The sequence below is a fragment of the Myxocyprinus asiaticus genome, chromosome 49, assembly GCF_019703515.2.
Source record: "Myxocyprinus asiaticus isolate MX2 ecotype Aquarium Trade chromosome 49, UBuf_Myxa_2, whole genome shotgun sequence".
NCBI lineage: Eukaryota > Metazoa > Chordata > Actinopteri > Cypriniformes > Catostomidae > Myxocyprinus > Myxocyprinus asiaticus.
In genome coordinates this window covers 391016-415000 of record NC_059392.1, presented here as the reverse complement: position 1 = coordinate 415000, position 23985 = coordinate 391016, and the positions used below count along the sequence as shown (strand labels likewise).

Genomic DNA, 23985 nt, shown 5'->3' with positions numbered 1-23985 from the left:
TCTCTAATGATGACATCACAAGCCAACAGTCTGAACTTACTGAACATGTTTTCAAATCATATATAAACACTAGATCCTGAAGTACTTAAAGAATATTTATAAACATACATTGTTGGGCTCTGTTCCAAAATATAGCGGTCTACATAGACATCATCATAGATGCCCTCCATGTTCCAAAACAAAGGTGGGTCATTGACAAATAAGGATGTCTGAGGTGATAACAATTAGAAATCTTTTAAAAATCTATTTAAAACACATTTCTATGAACTTGACACATGTAAGATTTCAGTCCATGTTGGTTTCTTAAACTTTTGAAAAACATTTATAGCATTTTCTACAAAAAAAATATTTATTGACTTTATAAATGTCATGTGGTGCAACCAAATAAAAAGGTATTAAAATACTTTCCTTGTACCTTAAACACATGCGAGTGAACGCAACTTAATCATTCATTTCAAAAAAATATCATGAATGTTTGAGTTGAGAACATCAAGACGTTTTCTCAGAGTTACTCCATTTGACTTGAACAAAATGTGCCTTTTCATAAAAATGACAAAATACAGGTATCTGATATTTTTTATACTTTTATTTTTTGGTCACATGACTACAGAATGGCTACTTACATGTTGGTTACACCACCTGACTTTTGATTTGTTGGACAAAAGTGTTTTTAAATATTAATCGTATTTTTAAAAACATCGTTTTACTGCTTAATTTTAGAGAAAATAATTATACAAATTATTCTAAACTACTCTTGCCAACATTTCTTTCTTCAACAATTTCAGCTTTTAATGAGACTTTTATTATTACTATTTTTTACGGTTACACCACATGACATTTTTCACTTTTGCCGCAGGAAAAAAATAAATAAAACCGACTTTGAACTCAGAAAATGTTGGAAATGTTGATGATTAATGTAATTCATTCAATAACAAATATATCAGTAAAAATTAGGTAAACCTAATTAAAAATGGGGTATTTTGGGGAGCTGGGTATCTCAGCGAGTACTGACGCTGACTATCACCGCTGGAGTCGTGAGTTTGAATCCAGGGTGTGCTGAGTGACTCCAGTCAGGTCTCCTAAGCAACCAAATTGGCCCGGTTGCTAGGGAGGGTAGAGTCACATGGGGTAACCTCCTCGTGGTCGCTATAATGTGGTTCTCGCTCTCAATGAGGTGTGTGATGAGCCGAGCGTGGATGACGTGAAGCCTCCACACCTGCTACGTCTCCGCGGTAACGCGCTCAACGAGTCACGTGATAAGATGCACGGATTGACGGTCTCTGATGTGGAGGCAACTGAGATTCGTCCTCTGCCACCCGGATTGAGGCGAGTCACTACGCCACCACGAGGACTTAGAGCGCATTGGGAATTGGGCATTCCAAATTGCGGAGAAAATAAAAATTAAAAAAGGGGCTATTTCACCCAATATTTGTGTGTGCTATGTAGCAGTGTTATTATAGTATTTCTTTTTATATTATTTTCAATTTTCATTAGAATATCTCTTGTTCGTTTTTCTGTTGTTTTTATTAAGTGCCTATATTTCTGTTTAGTTATTATTTATTTTAGGTTTTAGTAGTTTTAGGGATTGACTAATGTTTCAAATACTTCAGCTGACAGAGAAAATTGAATAAAACGTTATTTTTAAGTTTATGTCTCACTTATGTTCTGGTGGTAGTCTTAAACTTACCAAAACAGTTAATTTCTTTAACAGAGATGGTGAAATAATTATGCAAATATACAGATTTAATCATAATATTATTTATTGTATACAGAAGCAACACAACATGCTCACGTCGCTACTGAGTTACTGCCAACTAAATAACATTAAATAACATGGCAATTTCAAACAAACAGGGAGAAAAATAAAAACGACCAATGAATGGTCCTTAAGCTGTACTTGTACTTTAGAGAATGTGTTTGTTTTTTGAATTTATTTATTTCAGTGCCACAGATAGTATAGTGTGACACGACGATGCATTCGCTTTTTAGAGTCACTGTGTCGTGTTGAAAGTAATCCAACAGTATACCTCGTGAACACAGCTGGCATGATTTAAAGACTCCGAACACATGCAGCGTGAAGCCTCTACACGCAACACAATTAATTGCGGTGCGAAATCTGACCGTTCAAAAGTGAAGAGGAGTTTATATTGCTTCTTGATGTTCACATCATTTTGGACGGAAAAAAAATCAACGAAAACCAAAAATACGAAAACTAAATATAGTATTTTTTATTTTATTTTAGTTAGTTGTCAAGGCAAGACTTTTCGGTTAGTTTTTGTTTTTTAAATCTAATATTCATCTCTTATTTTATTTTAGTTAACAAACACTTTTTTTTTTCGTTTTAGTTGACATTAACGACAATAACCCTGCTATGTAGTACTCATAAATATTCCAGAATTTAGGCTTAGTTAGCTAGGTTAGCATCATGCTAACTTCAAACTCTATTTAAATGACCTGAACTCCAGTGCGTTTTATTCCAAACCAGTCGCCTGAGTTTCTCTTTCAGTTAGGATGCTGACTTGGAAGGTAGCTTACCATGTAGGCAGTAGATAGCAAGGAAGCTCACTAGAGTTTAGAACAGAGCCACAACATTCAGGTGGAGTATTCAGAACACACACACTGACCAGGTCAATGAGGTCACTGAGGTTCTTCTCGATCTGTTGTGGAGGCAAACGCCTCATGAGATCCAGAGCACAGTCCAACTGCTGGTCGTTCTACACGGACACGAGAGAGAGAGAGACATGTTATTACATTACAGTTATGACAACAGAGAGAGAGGATTACTTGAGTTTCATATGGAAGTAATAATATACAGTTAGCCTGTCAGGACACAGCATACCCTGCTTATTACAAAGCTTCTTATCAAATAAGTTAATAAGTGGACATGAAATATTGATTTAAGTGTAAATGATGTCATTGTGAGAAGAGGGTGTGAACTTTTACAGCAGCATGAAGTTGGCTAAAAGGTCTCACCCTGTAACACACTGTGCCAAGGTCGATAGAAAGTCCAGAAATGATGAGGAAAAAGCTGATTGAAATACATCAGTCTGGGAAGGGTTACAAAGCTATTTCAAAGGCTCTGTGACTCCAAAGAACCACAGTGAGAGACATTATCTCCAAAACTTGGCACAGTAGTGAACCTTCCCAGAAGTGGCTGTCCTTCCATAATTCCTCCAAGAGCACAGCGTCGACTCATCCAGGAAGTCACAAAAGAGCCAAGGACAACATCCAAGGAACTGCAGGCCTCTCTCGCATCAATAAAGGTCACTGTTCATGACTCCACTATCAGAAAGACACTGCCCAAAAATGCCATCCATGGAAGAGTGGCGAGGCGAAAACCACTGCTAACCCAGAAGAACATTAAGGCACGTCTCAATTTTGCCAAAACACACCTTGATGATCCTCAAACCTTTTGGGAGAATGTTGAAGCTCAAGCACAACTGGATTATGCAGCAAGACATTGATCAATAGCATAGGAGTAAGTCCACCTCTGAATGGCTCAAAAGAAGCAAAATTAAAGTTTTGGAGTGGCCTAGACAAAGTCCTGACTTCAACCCAAATGAGATGCTGTGGCAGGACCTTAAACGGGCAGTTCATGCTCAAACCCTCCAGTGTGTCTGAACTAAAGCAGTTCTGCAAAGAAGAGTGGGCCAAAATTCCCCCACAGCGTTGTGAAAGACTGATCTCCAGTTATCGGGAGCATTGTTGCTGCTAAAGGTGGCACAACCAGCTATCAAGTTTAAGGGGGCAGTTAGTTTTTCACATGGGTGATATAGATGATGGATAACTTTTTTGCTTCAATAAAAAAAATAAAATAAAAAATAAATAAAAATAATATATATATAGTATATATATATATACATATATATAGATAGATAGATAGACACACACACTGGCAGCCAAAAGTTTGGAATAATGTACAGATTTTGCTGTTTCGGAAGGAAATTGGTACTTTAATTCACCAAAGTGGCATTCAACTGATCACAAAGTATAGTCAGGACATTACTGATGTAAAAAACAGCACCATCACTATTTGAAAAAAGTCATTTTTGATCAAATCTAGACAGCAGCCATCACTCCAACACCTTATCCTTGAGTAATCATGATAAATTGATCATTTGATACTAGAAAATCACTTGCCATTATATCAAACACAGCTGAAAGATATTTGGTTCATTAAATGAAGCTTAACATTGTCTTTGTGTTTGTTTTTGTTTTGAGTTGATACATTGTGATCAGCTGAATGTCACTTTGGTGAATAAAAGTACCAATTTCTTTCCATAAGAGCAAAATCTGTACATTATTCTAAACTTCTGGCCACCAGTGTATTGAAAACTGTATTTTGTGTTTACTCAGGTTGCCTTTGTTTTATGTTGTATCTCGTTTGAAGATCTAAAACAATAAAAAAATAAAAAATAAAATAAAAACACACAAAAAGAGAAGAAATCAGGATGGGGGCAAATACTTTTCCACAGAACTATATAATTTGTTTCTGTTGATGTAAAGGTGAAATATGAGCTGGACATGTTCTGTGAATCTCTGACATGAATACAGTACTCAAACCTGATCAAAGTTTCACGCAACATTTCACATGAACTCGTATTGTGATGTCATTTCCTGTGTGAAACTGAGTTCTGGAGCTGACAGAATTCATCTCGAAGTGATTTCTAGGGTTGAGAAACACAATCCTCCTTCAACAGAAAATGTAAACACAGTTTACACTGAACCAAACAGAACCGTCCCGTCTCACTGACACCTCCTGCTCATGACACTGAGTTTACACACACACGGATCTGTGCTTCAGTGTGTGTGTGAGGAGTCAAATGTGACCCGAGATCCAAACCACCTGCTCTGGGACTAAAGTGGTCTGTAAAAGGGATTCAAGTAAACGCCAGTGTGGTGCTGATGTTTCAGAGTGTGTGTTAATGGACAAGATGTAAATATTAGCTGTTTTTGATGTCTTTGCTCTGTATCTCACTGTTCATGCACAAAGTATTTCATAAACATCAGGCTGTGTAAAGTGCAGAAGAGAAGGGATCTTTACTACAACCAAAAACATGTCTGAATGTCATGCAAGATACAAATGATAAAAAACAGAATTAGCTTTTATGAAAACAATAGATCCAACCTCAAACACTCAATCTGTCAAATACTAAAACAGAAAATAAAATTCAAACACTAAACTGAACAAATAATCAAGCCAACAAATAGTAAACCCCCAAAATATCCTCCAACTCAAAAACTAAACCCGACAAAAAACACTCAATATTAACCAATAGTCCCCCCCCCCCCCCCACAAAAAAAATAAAAATAAACACACACACAAACATAAACCCTCTAACACTAAATCTCAAAGACCTAAAACATCAAAATACATCTAAGACTAAAGTCAACATCACTAACATTGAACCCAACAAACACTTGGCCTAAACCCCTCATGAAACCCTCTAATGTTAAACCCCTGAAACTCCAAAATGCCTCTAGCACCTACAAAACCAAACATAACACAAACACTAACTAGATAACACTAAAAATACAATAAACCAACACCAAAAAGCCCACAACAACCAAATATCCTCAAATACCAAAAATAAATAAACCAACACCAATAAATACCAATAATCCAATACAACCCTAACATTAAAAAACCAAAAACAAACCCAACTGATACTTAACACAAAAAATAGTATATCCTCAAAATACCCTCTTATATCGAAACAATAGTAAACCCCTAAAAACCTAACACTGAACACCACAAAACCCCCCAACTACACCTCTCAAACATTAAAAACCAAACAACACTCAATCTAATAAACATGAAAACATTACGACTAAAACAAATAGCCTAAATTAACAACAATACATAAACCAATGCTAATAAATCAAATATAAACATCAAAAATAAATCCAAACACTACAGCCCACAAAATACAATTTTATACTAAACCAACAAAATCCCTTTGACACTAAAACCAGCAAAACCCTCTAACACTCAACACATTAAACACTACATCACAAAAATACTCTAATACCAAACTACCAAAAAACCTTTGATAATAAACCCAAACACTACATCCCTGAAAATACCTCAAATCCTAAAACCAAGAAACCAATAACAATACAATAAATCAATACTAATACAACCCTAACCTAAATAAACCTTAAAAAACAAACAACTAACACTCTCTAACACTCAACCGATCAAACACTATATTCCTGAACAAAACCTCAAATATTACCCAAAACTCCCTTTGACATCCCAACCCAACAAACACAAAGCCCACCCAAAGCCCTTTAGAAAAACACTACACCCATGATAAAACCTCAAATACCAAAAACACTTTGACATTAAACACAAACTAAACCAACCCAACAAACACTAAACCCACCCAATGCCCTTTAACACTCAAGCTGTCAAACACTACATCCCTGAAAACACCTCAAACACTAAACCCACCCAATGCCCTAAGCTAAACACTACATCCCTGAAAACATCTCAAATACTAAACAACCAAAAACACTTTGACAATAAACATAAACTAAACCAACCCAACAAACACTAAACCCACCCAATGCCCTTTAACACTCAAGCTGTCAAACACTACAACCCCGAAATACCCTCTAGTACCCAAATAGAACACCCCCAAAAAACATTCTGACACGAAACCCAACACTAAACCAAAATCAAGCAACACTAAATCCCCAAACACCCATTAAAGTCCATTCCTTCAGTGTTTGTGAGAGTTTGGTGTTTGTTGTGTTGTGTGTAGAGGTCTGTGCTCTGGAGGGTCTGTTGTTGATTATTGTAGTAAGGTTGTTGAAGGATTCAGTGCTGGTTAGTGTTTTCTGTCAGTGTTTTGTCGACTTGTACAGTACAGTGTCGCGGTGTTTAATGTGCTGTCGCTCGGCTCGCGGCTCTCAGATTGTGGGAGGCGCGTCACGTCTCTTCTTAAAACGGGCATCAACCCAAACCCCGTCCCCGGAGCGGCTCTTACCATGTCTGAGCGCTGGTTCGTGGTGTGTGCGGCGCTGGCGGCTCTGCGGCGGCGGGTTCGAGTGTTCTTTCGGCTCGGTCTGGACTCGGTTCGGCTTCGACTCTCTCACGGAACCCAACCCAGTCAGCGCTTCACTTCCTCATCCGGGAAACTGTCCAACACAGCGCCGCATGCATATCCGGGTCATTCTGCTCATGAACCTCACCGACCAATCAGAGGCGCGTCAGTAAGGCATGGCCAAATATAGAAAAAGAGGGGCGGGGCGAGCATGAGAAGGGCGTGGCGCGGGCGACACAGCAGCTGAGATTTATCAACACTCACTTTAGTACAGTGATATTATCTGTTTTAATTTCACTGACACAAAACTAAGGTAATGTCCATTAAACCCTGTTTTAACATGTTAACACTCGATTACCTTGACCAGTAATAAGAAATCTACTAAAACTCTTCTGTTAATTTTTAATAAAGAATGTGAAGAATTGTATTGTATCCCCCAGTATGTGCCTCTTATATGTTTGTTTGTTTGTTTTTGCAAAATTAAATAAATATTAAATACATTATTATTATTATTAAATAAATAATATTCTTATATTAAAGAATAATACCATGATACAATATAAGATTAAATAAACAAACAACAAAAAGAAAGAGAAAAAACAAGGGGACAAATATAAATAAATAAATAAATAAATAAATAAATCTGTCTGAAGTTGCGCTTTAGAATAGAATTGAATAGAATAGGGGTAAGGGCTATTGTATAAAATATACACAATACAAAATAATATGTGCAATATACAAATCTACATACATGAAAAGTGAAAGGGCAGCTGTATTTATGTCAAAGTCATTGTAATAGTCTTAATTGATTGTTTCATCTGGAACTAGTTGAGATAATGTGCATTTCACTTTTAATGCGTGTATAAACTTTTTTTTGTATTACAGAACTTTCAAATATACAAGACATCATAACATTAAGAAAAACAACTCAACTAAGCTGAGCAGACAACAAAATAATAACAAAGGAGGAAAAAGTCAAAAGTAAAATAATACATTCTTTTTGTAAATCAAAGCACACGAGACATATTTGGCACTCTCACGATATCTACAGAGCAGTGAGACGCACACGAGACATATTTGGAAATCTCGCGATATCTACAGAGCATTGAGACGCACACAAGACATATTTGGAAATCTCGCGATATCTACAGAGCAGTGAGACGCACACGAGACATATTTGGAACTCTCGCGATATCTATAGAGCAGTGAGATGCACACAAGACATATTTGGAAATCTCGCGATATCTCTCATAGCGGAATGATGGAAGATGATCACGGGCGGAAGTGGGATCGGTGTCTCGCGGACATCGCGGTCAAAACCGGTAACCTTAAACCACATACATTAAAAATATAAACTAAATACATGATAATTATAATCTAAACAAATCATATAAATATATACTGACTGGACCGATCGTGAGATTGTATTGAAACTTTGGAACTAGGTATACGATATATGAAGTAATTATTTTATAATTTGACTACTTTATATTATTTATACATATATTCTTTGAGTTATTTATAATTTATTGCCTCTTAATAAACTGTTACGCTCTATTTGACAAAATAAACACGAGTGAATATGTCACCTTTGGGAAGCAGCAGGTTGGAGGAGATTGATATCATCAGATATTGATTTATTAATCATTATTAAAGCTGCTGTAAGCGATTTTTTTATGACACAACAAGCATAAAATGTCCATATTCACTGAAAGATTTAATTTAAATAGTTACCATGAAATATCACACCTGTCTCTATGACAGTAGTGTCTGTAATAAGCGGGGGATCAAAGGTTTGCCGCGGTCAGTTTAAGAACGCGATTTTCACTAACTGACGTCACAGCACCTATACAAGATCAGCGCGACATAAAACTGCATTGACATTAAAAAGCTCTCCTGCTCCATCTCTGAGAACAGTGGTCTCTGAGAGTATGCTCGAGTCTTTTTGTTCTAGAATTATATATATTTAATGGTTTTAGAGGGGTTTGGGCACTTTCACAGACAGTCACGGAAATCATTTCTGCTGTCATATAGCCTAAATGTCATGGCCTGAGTGAAATGCACCTCAAACATCATCGAGTAATTGATCCAGGGCTGAAGGGTAATTCTGTAACAGGCTGGAATCAAATCCATCTGGGCACATCTTCTCTAATTAACACCTGCAGCAGCTTCATTCTGCTCTTCTCTTCAGTAACTCTCTAAAGCTGCAGAAGATGATGGTTCCTGACCTCCACACATGCTAGGTCTCCACGGTAACGCGCTCATCAAGTCACGTGATAAGATGCGCGGATTGACGGTCTCAGACGCGGAGGCAACTGAGATTCGTCGTCCGCCACCCAGATTGAGGCGAGTCACTACGCCACCACGAGGACTTACTAAGTAGTGGAGAAAAATTGAGGAGAAAATAATAAATAAATAATAAATAAAGTGGCTCGCGGGGTGTCTCACCATTCACCAACACAAGGTCGTTTAAAACTTTCTAGAGATCATTTTCCTGTATAAAGTGTGGGTGCAATTGCAAAGGTTGGAGTCAATCACATTGCTTTGGTTTTCTTTCTCCCGAATTTGTCGTACAGCCTACTCCTGGTGAACAAGGTTTGAAATGAACACCCGCCATATGCAGAGTTTTCATGCGCAGTGGCGGGTAATTTTGCTGATGTACCAGCCACTGTGGACGGTGACCTGTAAGACTTCTCGGAGTGATATATGGCAAGAAATTAGACACAAAGACACGCGTTTGATGAAACATGAGTGATTATATTTTGAAGAACAGACGAAAGAAAAGCCGCCGATGTGCGTCTGATTTGATATGTGTGCGCAGTGAGCTCTGCTGTTCACGAATGCAATGATAGCGCTTCTCCAAGACACGCACATGCATAGAGTTCTGGGACTCGTTTCTCAATAACTATTGATCTTAGCGGTTAAGAACATTTTCTATGAGCGATTTTACAAATGTTCGTTATTTTTTTTATGTGCGCCCAAGGTGTGAAATAGCACCCGCCACCCGCAAAATGCGATGAGGCTCAATCCAGTTCGGGGTTGACGATATATGCGGATATTGAGATATTTTTAATGCGATTATCATTAAAATATTTTTTACATATCGCCCAGCCCAAAAGGGAACTTTTTCATGAACAATTATAAAAGTAATTTTATGGAGACCCGCACAAACACGTGTACTCAATTCCATATTGCAACATGTAACCTATTAATTATTGCATATTAGTTTGTTTTTGTGTTTTTGAGTAGTCTATGGGCAATATAAACATTTTATTTTATTGAAAAACTTTTTTTTTGTTGTTGTTGAAAATAGTAAATTATTAGTGTGTGCTACGGCTCTTTCGAAAAAATGCATCAACCAAAAATTAAACAATTGGCTCCTTAGTGAAAAAAGTTTCCCGACCCCTGCTTTAAACTGTTGCTCCGCCATGACAGTAGTTGACCTGAAAGAGAAAACTGACTGTAGAAGACAAGACAGTATATGCTAATGTACACTATAGCGCCTCCTCTGGCAGTGCTAAGAATCCAACACATACTTACGAACTGCACTCATCTGACTCGTGTCAAATTGCGCATTTAAATTCACATACTTGCGTAGAGTCTGAGTCCTGACTGTGTGTTTGTTGGCTTCTTGTGTGTGTTTTAGTGTGTGTGTTGGGGCAGTGAGTTCGACAGCAGTGCTCAGATTCACACATGTGTTTTTAATGTTTGTGATTTAACTGCTCTGTCCTGAACGAGATTGAATCATAAAACATCTTGTGGAAAAAAACAAGTGACTAAAGATGCCGACTGATAATATGAGCTTATGAACAAAAGGATTAGAGAGAAGTTATATCCTCGGGGCTGTTCACTCTGTGTGTGTTTGGGCTCGATTTTTGCCAAAGTGAAATCTTGGAGCTCTTAAAGTCTGGGTTTGTTTTTAGAGAGATCAAACTACACTGAACACAAGCAAACAACACAACAAATCTAAAATTATCACATTATAATCAGTGTAACTGTCATGCACATACTCTGCGCAAGTACTAGCCATGTATCATTTGTTGTTATTGTCTGAAATATGTTAGAACGCAATTTATAACGCAATGCGAAAATGTCCCGTATTGAAGCGGCAAAATTGAAATGCCCCACCTTGGGGCAAAGTGCTCAAAATGCTGAAGTGTCCCGTACTCTAGCACTATTATAACTGTATGGTCTGTTATTTCTTTTAGGGTAACTACTGTTGTGGCGGAGCAACAGTATGAAGAAAATCTAAAGTTCTAAAACTGTGGACATGTTTATAGCTAGCAACCTGAATAATGACATGTGGTTTAATTCTATATTTGAAGGTAACTATCACCCCCTTGTTGTCCTGAGGTTTGTTACCACCACAGTAACGCAAGAACACACTTTATGGGACTGTGTGCTTGCTTTGTGTCACACCCACCTGCTGGTGATGCCAATCGGAGGATGGAGACATAACCCATGTTTTTTGGTGCTGTGTTGAGATCCAGGAGTTTTGGTTGAGGGTTCAGAGTTTTATGTGTGACGGTTTCGTTTTGCCCCAGACTCGATGGGGTGGTCATCGATGTGGGGAATAGACACAGAGAATTGTGTTCTGACAAGTGTGATGATCGCCAGGCAGATTATTTTGAGGGGCTGGAGGTCAGCTGGGGCGCCCCCATTTCAGGAGTGGTGCATGGCTTCTGAAGAGGTGTCATTTGGAAGAAGGGGTAACTTGGATTTGTTTGTTGGGAAATGGGGTAAATATTTGGAGTTTTTGGAGGGTTCGGGGGGGGGGGGGGGCTATAAATGTGTGTGACTATTATATATATGTTTGTTTGTGTGTTTGTTTGCTTTTTTTGTGTATATACTCATATGTGACCACAGGTATGTTTGTTGGGGGTCAGGGTGGGGTTGGGGATTGGGAGTGGGAGGGGTGGTTGTGGGGTTTAAATGTTGATTCCATTTATATATGTTTTGCTCTTCTTTATTAATTTGCTGCTCTTTATTTAATGTAGGAATCAATAAAAAAATTATAATTACCAAAATAAAATAAATAAAACATGACCAGAGTTCAGTTATTTTGTATAGTTTGTCACAGGGTTGATTTACGTTAAATCTGTTAGAGGATTGAGTTATATCTATATAATAGGATTTAAAAAATAGGATGCAGAATAAATTATATACTGCACAGTAAGCAGTACACTAGTGTTTCATTCAGAACACAACAGCGGTCAGAGAGAAAGAGACACATGGTGGGAAGGGTGTTTGGAACAGGCTCAGGTTTGTGGTATTTCTCTCAGTAATGAAGTCGGGGAGGGATGTTGTTTCATGTTTTGTGGTTTTGTTTGACATTTGTTGTGTAATCGTCGTAGCAGCAGGACGCTCACGCTCAGCATCTCTGAATCCAATTAAAGCTGCACAGAATGAACGCTGCATGATTCTGGGTGTGGTTCTACTGAAATGGAGAGAAAAAGTTTAATCTCAAACACAGTCGCCTCAACATCCGGTCTAATCACGTCAACTGAAGTTGTACAGGACTGTCGACTGAATTTATGCTCCTCACCCACCATTACAAAAAGTACTGTGGTGGTACCATGGTACTCTGAGCTATACCATGGTACTGAATGATTCACTTACAAAGAAAGTACTGTTACTGTACCAGAAAAACATGGAAATACTACATAACTTCTAATTAATACTGCATTTAATTATCAGATAAAATATTTAATATTTATTATCAAATACATACACCCCTCGCCCGTTCTTTCTCACGTTCATGAGAGGCGTATGGCTAACAGGTGCTTTTTACAAGTTTTAAGGTCAAAGGTCACTTCAGGACCCCTATTTCCCGTGTCATTAAAACATGCTTGCCAAGATGTGTACCTGTGTGTGTTGAGTCTAAAGCGGTTTTTATTGGTGTTAGATCAGAGTAATTATTTTTGGTCAAAACATTGATTTCTTTTTAAATATTCATTTAATAATGTTGATTTAAACATTTAAAAGATTCTTTCTGTGTCTCTAGTGACAGGTCTTGGTGTTGGAGCTCTGCTGTCACTCCTGTTCTTCAAACGTAAGTATTATTATTTAGTGTAATAACACCAAAGAGGGTTCATATATAAAATTCTCCATATTTTACAGTCCAATTATCAAGCCACTGCATATGTTCAGATTGTTTCTGTGCTGAAGACTTGTATTGTATGACAGTAATGTGTGAAGTGTTTTATTGTGGTTGTGTGTTCAGGGCGCTCGTGGCCCGTGGCATTGGGCTCTGGAATGGGTCTAGGGATGGCGTATTCAAACTGCCAGTATGACTTTAGATCTCCAAACATGCTGCGTGGCCATGTGGTGAAGGTACAACCCACACACATCACAAACACTTTACTCACATTCACTGTAACAGGGCTGTGCTATCTTAAAAAACTTTGAAAACATTCTTGTGTTACTGTCTCCTTAAGATGAATTGCTTATGTTGTATCCTTTCTTATTTTGTTAGTAGCTTTGGATAAAAGCATCTGCTAAATAAATAAATGTAAATATTACATCTAAGTTATAAATGTAACAGGGTTGAGTTATCTTAACATAACAGAGTTATGTTATACATGTTACAGGGTTTAGTTATCTTACATCTAACAGGGGTGGGTTATATATGAACAGAGTTATGTTATATATGTTACAGGGTTTAGTTATCTTACATCTAACAGGATTAAGTTATATATGAACAGAGTTATGTTATACATGTTACAGGGTTTAGTTATCTTACATCTAACAGGGGTGAGTTATATATGAACAGAGTTATGTTATATATGTTACAGGGTTTAGTTATCTTACATCTAACAGGGGTGAGTTATATATGAACAGAGTTATGTTATACATGTTACAGGGTTTAGTTATCTTACATCTAACAGGGTTGAGTTATATATGAACAGAGTTATGTTATACATGTTACAGGGTTTAGTTATCTTACATCTAACAGGGTTGAGTTATATATGAACAGAGTTATGTTATACATGTTACAGGGTTTAGTTATCTTACATCTAACAGGGTTGAGTTATATATGAACAGAGTTATGTTATACATGTTACAGGGTTTAGTTATCTTACATCTAACAGGGGTGAGTTATATATGAACAGAGTTATGTTATACATGTTACAGGGTTTATTTATCTTACATCTAACGGGTGAGTTATATATGAACAGAGTTATGTTATATATGTTACAGGGTTTATTTATCTTACATCTAACGGGTGAGTTATATATGAACAGAGTTATGTTATATATGTTACAGGGTTTATTTATCTTACATCTAACAGGGGTGAGTTATATATGAACAGAGTTATGTTATACATGTTACAGGGTTTAGTTATCTTACATCTAACAGGGGTGAGTTATATATGAACAGAGTTATGTTATATATGTTACAGGGTTTAGTTATCTTACATCTAACAGGGGTGAGTTATATATGAACAGAGTTATGTTATACATGTTACAGGGTTTAGTTATCTTACATCTAACAGGGTTGAGTTATATATGAACAGAGTTATGTTATACATGTTACAGGGTTTAGTTATCTTACATCTAACAGGGTTGAGTTATATATGAACAGAGTTATGTTATACATGTTACAGGGTTTATTTATCTTACATCTAACAGGGGTGAGTTATATATGAACAGAGTTATGTTATACATGTTACAGGGTTTAGTTATCTTACATCTAACGGGTGAGTTATATATGAACAGAGTTATGTTATATATGTTACAGGGTTTAGTTATCTTACATCTAACAGGGGTGAGTTATATATGAACAGAGTTATGTTATACATGTTACAGGGTTTAGTTATCTTACATCTAACAGGGGTGAGTTATATATGAACAGAGTTATGTTATATATGTTACAGGGTTTAGTTATCTTACATCTAACAGGGGTGAGTTATATATGAACAGAGTTATGTTATACATGTTACAGGGTTTAGTTATCTTACATCTAACAGGGTTGAGTTATATATGAACAGAGTTATGTTATACATGTTACAGGGTTTAGTTATCTTACATCTAACAGGGGTGAGTTATATATGAACAGAGTTATGTTATACATGTTACAGGGTTTAGTTATCTTACATCTAACAGGGGTGAGTTATATATGAACAGAGTTATGTTATACATGTTACAGGGTTTAGTTATCTTACATCTAACGGGTGAGTTATATATGAACAGAGTTATGTTATATATGTTACAGGGTTTATTTATCTTACATCTAACAGGGTTGAGTTATATATGAACAGAGTTATGTTATATATGTTACAGGGTTTAGTTATCTTACATCTAACAGGGGTGAGTTATATATGAACAGAGTTATGTTATACATGTTACAGGGTTGATTTATCTTAAATCTAACAGGGGTGAGTTATATATGAACAGAGTTATGTTCTGCATGTTACAGGATTTATTATCTTACATCTAACAGGGTTGAGTTATATATGAACAGAGTTATGTTATACATGTTACAGGGTTTAGTTATCTTACATCTAACAGGGGTGAGTTATATATGAACAGAGTTATGTTATACATGTTACAGGGTTTAGTTATCTTACATCTAACAGGGGTGAGTTATATATGAACAGAGTTATGTTATACATGTTACAGGGTTTAGTTATCTTACATCTAACAGGGTTGAGTTATATATGAACAGAGTTATGTTATATATGTTACAGGGTTTAGTTATCTTACATCTAACAGGGTTAAGTTATATATGAACAGAGTTATGTTATACATGTTACAGGGTTTAGTTATCTTACATCTAACAGGGTTGAGTTATATATGAACAGAGTTATGTTATACATGTTACAGGGTTTAGTTATCTTACATCTAACAGGGGTGAGTTATATATGAACAGAGTTATGTTATACATGTTACAGGGTTTAGTTATCTTACATCTAACGGGTGAGTTATATATGAACAGAGTTATGTTATATATGTTACAGGGTTTATTCATCTTACATCTAACAGGGGTGAGTTATATATGAACAGAGTTATGTTATATATGTTACAGGGTTTATTTATCTTACATCTAACGGGTGAGTTATATATGAACAGAGTTATGTTATATATGTTACAGGGTTTATTTATCTTACATCTAACAGGGGTGAGTTATATATGAACAGAGTTATGTTATACATGTTACAGGGTTTAGTTATCTTACATCTAACAGGGGTGAGTTATATATGAACAGAGTTATGTTATATATGTTACAGGGTTTAGTTATCTTACATCTAACAGGGGTGAGTTATATATGAACAGAGTTATGTTATACATGTTACAGGGTTTAGTTATCTTACATCTAACAGGGGTGAGTTATATATGAACAGAGTTATGTTATACATGTTACAGGGTTTAGTTATCTTACATCTAACAGGGTTGAGTTATATATGAACAGAGTTATGTTATACATGTTACAGGGTTTAGTTATCTTACATCTAACAGGGGTGAGTTATATATGAACAGAGTTATGTTATATATGTTACAGGGTTTAGTTATCTTACATCTAACAGGGGTGAGTTATATATGAACAGAGTTATGTTATACATGTTACAGGGTTTAGTTATCTTACATCTAACAGGGTTGAGTTATATATGAACAGAGTTATGTTATACATGTTACAGGGTTTAGTTATCTTACATCTAACAGGGTTGAGTTATATATGAACAGAGTTATGTTATACATGTTACAGGGTTTATTTATCTTACATCTAACAGGGGTGAGTTATATATGAACAGAGTTATGTTATACATGTTACAGGGTTTAGTTATCTTACATCTAACGGGTGAGTTATATATGAACAGAGTTATGTTATATATGTTACAGGGTTTATTTATCTTACATCTAACAGGGTTGAGTTATATATGAACAGAGTTATGTTATATATGTTACAGGGTTTAGTTATCTTACATCTAACAGGGTTGAGTTATATATGAACAGAGTTATGTTATACATGTTACAGGGTTGATTTATCTTAAATCTAACAGGGGTGAGTTATATATGAACAGAGTTATGTTCTGCATGTTACAGGATTTATTATCTTACATCTAACAGGGTTGAGTTATATATGAACAGAGTTATGTTATACATGTTACAGGGTTTAGTTATCTTACATCTAACAGGGGTGAGTTATATATGAACAGAGTTATGTTATACATGTTACAGGGTTTAGTTATCTTACATCTAACAGGGGTGAGTTATATATGAACAGAGTTATGTTATATATGTTACAGGGTTTAGTTATCTTACATCTAACAGGGTTAAGTTATATATGAACAGAGTTATGTTATACATGTTACAGGGTTTAGTTATCTTACATCTAACAGGGTTGAGTTATATATGAACAGAGTTATGTTATACATGTTACAGGGTTTAGTTATCTTACATCTAACAGGGGTGAGTTATATATGAACAGAGTTATGTTATACATGTTACAGGGTTTAGTTATCTTACATCTAACGGGTGAGTTATATATGAACAGAGTTATGTTATATATGTTACAGGGTTTATTCATCTTACATCTAACAGGGGTGAGTTATATATGAACAGAGTTATGTTATACATGTTACAGGGTTTAGTTATCTTACATCTAACAGGGGTGAGTTATATATGAACAGAGTTATGTTATATATGTTACAGGGTTTAGTTATCTTACATCTAACAGGGGTGAGTTATATATGAACAGAGTTATGTTATATATGTTACAGCGTTGAGTTATAAAAAAACAAGTTGTTATATGTAACAGGGTTGAGTTATCTTACATCTTACAGGGTTGAGTTATCTTACATATGAACAGTTAAGTTATATATGTAACAGGGTTGAGTTATCTTGTATATTAACAAATTTATGTTATATACAGTGCATTCAGAAAGTATTCAGACCCCTTCATTTTTTCACATTGTATCCTTTCTAATTTTTAAGTAGCTTTGGATAAAAGCATCTGCTAAATGAATAAATGTAAATCTTACATCTAAGTTATAAATGTAACACGGTTGAGTTATCTTATATATGAACAGAGTTATGTTATATATGTTACAGGGTTTAGTTATCTTACATCTAACAGGGGTGAGTTATCTTATATATGAACAAAGTTATATACAGTGCATTCAGAAAGTATTCTTTTTTTACAATTTGTTATGTTGCAGCCTTATGCTAAAATGCTTTAAATTATTCTTTTTTTTTTCCATATCAGTCTACATTCCATACCCCATAATGACAAAGCAATAACCAGATTTTTGATAACTTTGCAAATTTATTAAAATATTTATAAAAATTGAAATATCACATTGACATAAGTATTCAGACCCTTAACTCAGTACTTAGTTGAAGCACCTTTGGGAGCGATTACAGTCTCAAGTCTTTTTGGGTATGATGCGACAAGCTTTGCACACCTGGATTTGGGGATTTTCTGCCATTCTTCTCTGCAGATCCTCTTAAGCTCAGTCAGGCTGAATGGGGACCGTCAGTGGGCAGTCATTTTCAGATCTCTCCAGAGATGTTCGATTGGGTTCAAGTTCAGGCTCTGGCTGGGCCACTCAAGGACATTCACAGAGTTGTCCCTAAGCCACTCTTGCATTGTCTTGGCTGTGTGCTCAGGGTCATTGTCCTTTTTGAAGGTGAACCTTCGGCCCAGTCTGAGGTCCTGAGTGTTCTGGACCAGGTTTTCATTAAGGATATCTCTGTATTTTGCTGTGTTCAGCTTTCCTTCAACCCTGACCAGTCCCCCAGACCCTGCCGCTGAAAAACACCCCCACAGCATGATGCTGCCACCACCATGCTTCACCGTTGGGATGGTATTGCGCAGGTGATGAGCGGTGCCTGGTTTCCTCCAGACATAACGCTTAGAATTGAGGCCAAACAGTTTAATCCTCATTTCATCAGACCAGAGAATCTTGTTTCTCACAGTCTGAGAGTCCTTTAGGTGTTTTTTATGTGTCTTGCACTGAGGAGAGGCTTCTGTCTGGCCACTCTGCCATAAAGTCCAGATCGCTAGAGTGTTGCAGTGATGGTTGTCCTTCTGCAAGTTTCTCCCATCTCCACACATGAACACTGGAGCTCAACCAGAGTGACCATCGGGTTCTTGGGCACCTCTCTTACCAAGGCCCTTCTCCCCCGATTGCTCAGTTTATCCAGGCGGCCGGCTCTAGGAAGAGTGCTGGTTGTTCCCAACTTCTTCCATTTAAGAATTATGGAGGCCACTGTGCTCTTAGGAACCTTCAATGCTGCAGAAATGTTTTTGTATTCTTCCCCAGATCTGTGCCTCGACACAGTCCTGTCTCTGAGCCCTGCAGGCAGTTCCTTTGACCTCATGGCTTGGTTTTTGCTCTGATATGCATTTTCAGCTGTGAGACCTTGTATAGACAGGTGTGTGCCTTTCCAAATCATGTCATAGTGTAGAAACATCTCAAAGATGATCCAGAGAAACGCTATGCACATGAGCTAAATTTCAAGTGTCAAAGCAAAGGGCCTGAATACTTATGCCAATGTGATATTTCAGTTTTTTCTTTTTAATAAACTTGCAGTTATCAAACATCTGTTTTTTCCTTGTCATTATGGGGTATGGAGTGTAGATTGTTGTGAATTTTTTTAAAGCATAAAGCATTTATATATGTAAGAGGGCTGAGGTATCTTGTATCTAACGGGGTTGAGTTATCTTATATACGAACAGAGTTAAGTTATAAATATGTAACAGGGCTGAGGTATCTTATATCTAACGGGGTTGAGTTATCTTATATACGAACAGAGTTAAGTTATAAATATGTAACAGGGCTGAGGTATCTTATATCTAACAGGGTTGTTATCTTATATATGAACAGAGTTAAGTTATAAATATGTAACAGGGCTGAGGTATCTTATATCTAACAGGGTTGTTATCATATATGAACAGAGTTAAGTTATAAATATGTAACAGGGCTGAGGTATCTTATATCTAACAGGGTTGAGTTATCTTATATATGAACAGAGTTAAGTTATACAATATTCAGCCACAACATTAAAAGGACCTGCCTAATATTGTGTAGGTCCCCCTCGTGCCACCAAAACAGCACCAACCCGCATCTCAGAATAGCATTCAGAGATGATATTCTTCTCAGCACAATTGCACAGAGTGGTTATCTGAGTTACCGTAGACTTTGGCCAGACTGGTTTGAACTGACATTCTCTGTTGATCTCTCTCATCAACAAGATGTTTCCATCCGCAGAACTGCCGCTCACTGGATGTTTTTTGTTTTTGGCACCATTCTGAGTAAATTCTAGAGACTGTTGTGTGTGAAAATCCCAGAAATACTCAAACCAGCCCATCTGGCACCAACAAATCACTGAGATCACATTTTGGTGCCAAAAACAAAAATCATCCAGTGAGCGGCAGTTCTGCGGATGGAAACGTCTTGTTGATGAGAGAGGTCAACAGAGAATGGCCAGACTGGTTTGAACTGACAAAGTCTACGGTAACTCAGATAAATGCTACGGTAATATTCGGTAGGTGGTTTTAATGTTGTGGCTGATTGGTGTATATGTAATAAGAGTTATCTTACGTCTCTCTCTCTCTTTCTCTCATAGGACCAGTAGAAGAGTCTCTTCTTCAGCAATGCTGTTTTTTCTCTTCATCATTTCCATCTGCTCATCTTCTCTGTGGAGTTAACTGTGTCTCTTTATATAATAAAAGCTAACGAGTTTGACAGGAAAACAAGCGTCGTGTTTGAATGTGGAAAGCCATGATGAAGTGCTTACAGTGTGTGTGTGCTAAAGAGTGGGTGAGCTGGACTCCTGCTGGTCTGGAATAGGAGCCAGATACAGCACCTGCATGAGAGACAGAGAGAGAGACGGCTCTGATATGGGGACAAATCATTGCTGATGAAGAGATTAAAGAGAGCAAACACACAAAGCTGAACATTATTTAAAGATATTAACACTAATACAGGCCAGGCAAGACTGTTAATGGGTAGAGAGCATTTCTCAAATGAGGATGTCCCCAAATGGAGGCTTTGTCAGATTTAGCTCACTTCAGGAGACAAATCTGTCCCCAAACTACAGCTATAGTACACGACGGCACAGCCCTCTAAAATCACATCTGCAGATAGACACCGCCGAAGAAGGCTTTGATAAGCCGGCCGTAATTATTTTTACATGTCTGTGTTAAGAGCCGTCACTGCAGCGGTGTGTGTGTGTTCACGCAGCCCCCTGCTGCAGCAGAATGTGAGGAATGTTCTAGAATGCCAGTATCAGAACTTATTACTAACAGGTGAGAGAAGGGCAGCGCTACAGACGAACACGAGCGATCTACTGATGCCAGATCCAGCCGAGATTTACCTGCATGACTGCACACCTGCAAAGAGAGAGAGACAGGTGAATGTGTCTGTACCTGTCTGACAGATTCTGCTCAACTGCTTTAATCCCTCACACACACACACACACACACACACACACACACAAACATGCGTCATGACAGCGCAGGAATTCAAAACTTTCATGCATCACCGGAGAAGCTGTTTCACACACTTGTGTTAGATGGTCGCTTGGATATTTAAATGAATAGTTCGGATTAATATAGAAATTCTTTCATCATTTACTCACCCTTGTGATGTTCCAATCCTGTATGACTATGTTAGGCTGAATGTTCACACTGCTCTTTTCCCTACAATAAAAGTATTGAGACACCAGGAGCTGTCAATGATAAAAGGCACCATAAAAGTATATTCCAAGTCTTCATTTGAGAGCTTTACGTGAACTAAATTTAAATAATTATTTCACTGATGATCTTCTTCCTTGTAGTTCTCAAATTTAATTAAAAAACATAGTAATTAAAACCATACCCTAACCTATATTAATAATGCAATTAATCTTGCCCCCGGACCATAATAAGGAAAGTTACCCTTCATGTTTTTACAAGTCTCGGTCAGCGGGGGGCAGTAAACGCAACTCCGGCAGTACAGACAACAAACCGCACTTGCTGACAGCAGACAGCTCAAGATAAGAACGCACTCTTGTGTTCAAACACAGCTGGGCGGAGCTGAAAAATGCATTTTTCAGTTTCAAATTATGTTTATCTTGACACAGCAACCTAAAAATGCAGTGTTTATGGAAAGGACCTTTTAACGTTGTTTGTATTTGTATTATTTGTTTAACGCTGTAAGTATTTTTCAGCCTGTGTAAGGCGCATTTTAAGTACTACAGAAGCACATCAAGTCTTAACTATCACCAAAATGCAGAATGAGATGTTTTTGTTTGCAAACACTTTTCATGTGGAGTTCAAAGCGGTTTTCGACACTGACGTTGACGCTCTGACGTGAATCATGAACGCTGCTTCACAATTGCTGTAACAAAGCGGATAGCCACAGTCTACTTACGTGGAGACTAGTTCTTTCTATTAGTCAAACTCCCACTTAGACTTTGGGAAACGTTTAATGTTACATGAATTGGTGCTATTTTAGCACATTTCTATCTTTATACTGCGGAAGGCTTTGTCTGAAAAATGTTAATAAAGCATTATATTGTTACATATTGTTTTGTTTTCTTTCCTAAGATGGAAATAAATGCATTATGACAAGAAAAAAATATATAGAGAGTCAAATTTCAGCACTTTCAAAATGTGCTATTAATCACGATTAACAACGAAAAATGATGCGGTTAATCGCAATTAAAAATGTAATCGACTGACAGCACAAATATGTGTGTATATATATATATATATATATACACACATATTTGTGCTGTCAGTCGAACAAAACTATGTAACAATATAATGCTTTATTAACATTTTTCAGACAAAGCCTTCCGCAGTATAAAGATAGAAATGCGCTAAAATAGCACCAATTCATGTAACATTAAACGTTTCCCAAAGTCTAAGTGGGAGTTTGACTAATAGAAAGAACTAGTCTCCACGTAAGTAGACTGTGGCTATCCGCTTTGTTACAGCAGTTGTGAAGCTGCGTTCATGATTCACGTCAGAGCGTCAACGCCAGTGTCGAAAACCGCTTTGAACTCCACATGAAAAGTGTTTGCAGACAAAAACATCTCATTCTGCGTTTTGGTACATATATATACACTGCCTGGCCAAAAGAAAAAGTTGCATACTCTAATATTTTGTTGGACCGCCTTTAGCTTTGATTACAGCGTGCATTCATCATGGCATTGTTTCAACAACTTTATGCAACGTCACAACATTTATTTCTGTCCAGATTTGCATTAATGTTTGGCCGAGATCTTGATTTGATGACGGGAGAGTCGAACCACTCTGTAAAGTCTTCTCCAGAACATCCCAAAGATTTTCAATGGTGTTAAGGTCAGGACTCTGTGGTGACCAATTCATGTGTGAAAATGATTCCTCATGCTCCCTGAACCACTCTTTCACAATTTGAGCCTGATGAATCTTAGCATTGTCATCCTGGAATATGCCCGTGCCGTCAGGGAAGAAAAAATCCATTGATGGGATAACCTGCTCATTCAGATAGTCAGCTGACTTCATTTTATTTGCCACATAACGTTGCTGAGCCTCGACCTGACCAAGTGAAGCAACCCCAGATCACAACACTGCTTTCGGAGACTTGTACAGTGGGCACTATACATGACGGGTGCATGAAGCTTGTTTTTAGGGCAAAAAAGATGTTTTACATTGTGACATTATTTTCATGACAGTTATGCACATTTTACCCCAAAATTCTAATTTCCGCAATGTGATAAAATATTATAAAGTATTTGTACACCATTGTAGTTCTTCCTTGGTACTGCCTTTCATTTTCACTGATTTTAATAAAAAAATAAAACAGCATCTTTTACAGTGTTGCAGTAATGAGATACATCCGTGGAAAAACCATAGGAATAGGAAAACATCCAGACGCATTTCAGTAATGAAAATGTAAATGTGCTCAAGTACTCTGAAAATAATCACAATGCAGAAAAAAAATTGAATGGACTTAAATGTT

The 23985-nt window shown here is 36.9% G+C and overlaps 2 protein-coding genes across 3 annotated transcripts in view; one reads left to right on the top strand and one right to left on the bottom strand.

The window, feature by feature from the left end:
• LOC127437944 (F-actin-capping protein subunit beta isoforms 1 and 2) overlaps positions 1 to 7163 on the bottom strand; it is a 23317-nt gene extending 16154 nt beyond the window's left edge. For both annotated transcript variants that reach the window (XM_051693116.1, XM_051693117.1), the window contains exons 1-2: positions 6996 to 7163; positions 2625 to 2714 (exon numbers count right to left, since the gene is read on the bottom strand). In XM_051693116.1, coding sequence (XP_051549076.1) covers positions 2625 to 2714; positions 6996 to 6998 — 93 coding nt within the window. In that variant the 5' untranslated portion in view covers positions 6999 to 7163. The remainder of the gene's footprint in view (positions 1 to 2624; positions 2715 to 6995) is intronic.
• Positions 7164 to 8273: 1110 nt separating this feature from the next.
• Positions 8274 to 22249, top strand: LOC127437950 (MICOS complex subunit MIC10-like). The gene is made up of 4 exons (XM_051693126.1): positions 8274 to 8374; positions 13057 to 13104; positions 13276 to 13385; positions 20624 to 22249. The coding sequence occupies exons 1-4, from the start codon at positions 8311 to 8313 to the stop codon at positions 20630 to 20632; spliced, it is 231 nt and encodes a 76-aa protein (XP_051549086.1). The 5' UTR covers positions 8274 to 8310; the 3' UTR covers positions 20633 to 22249.
• Positions 22250 to 23985: the final 1736 nt, after the last annotated feature.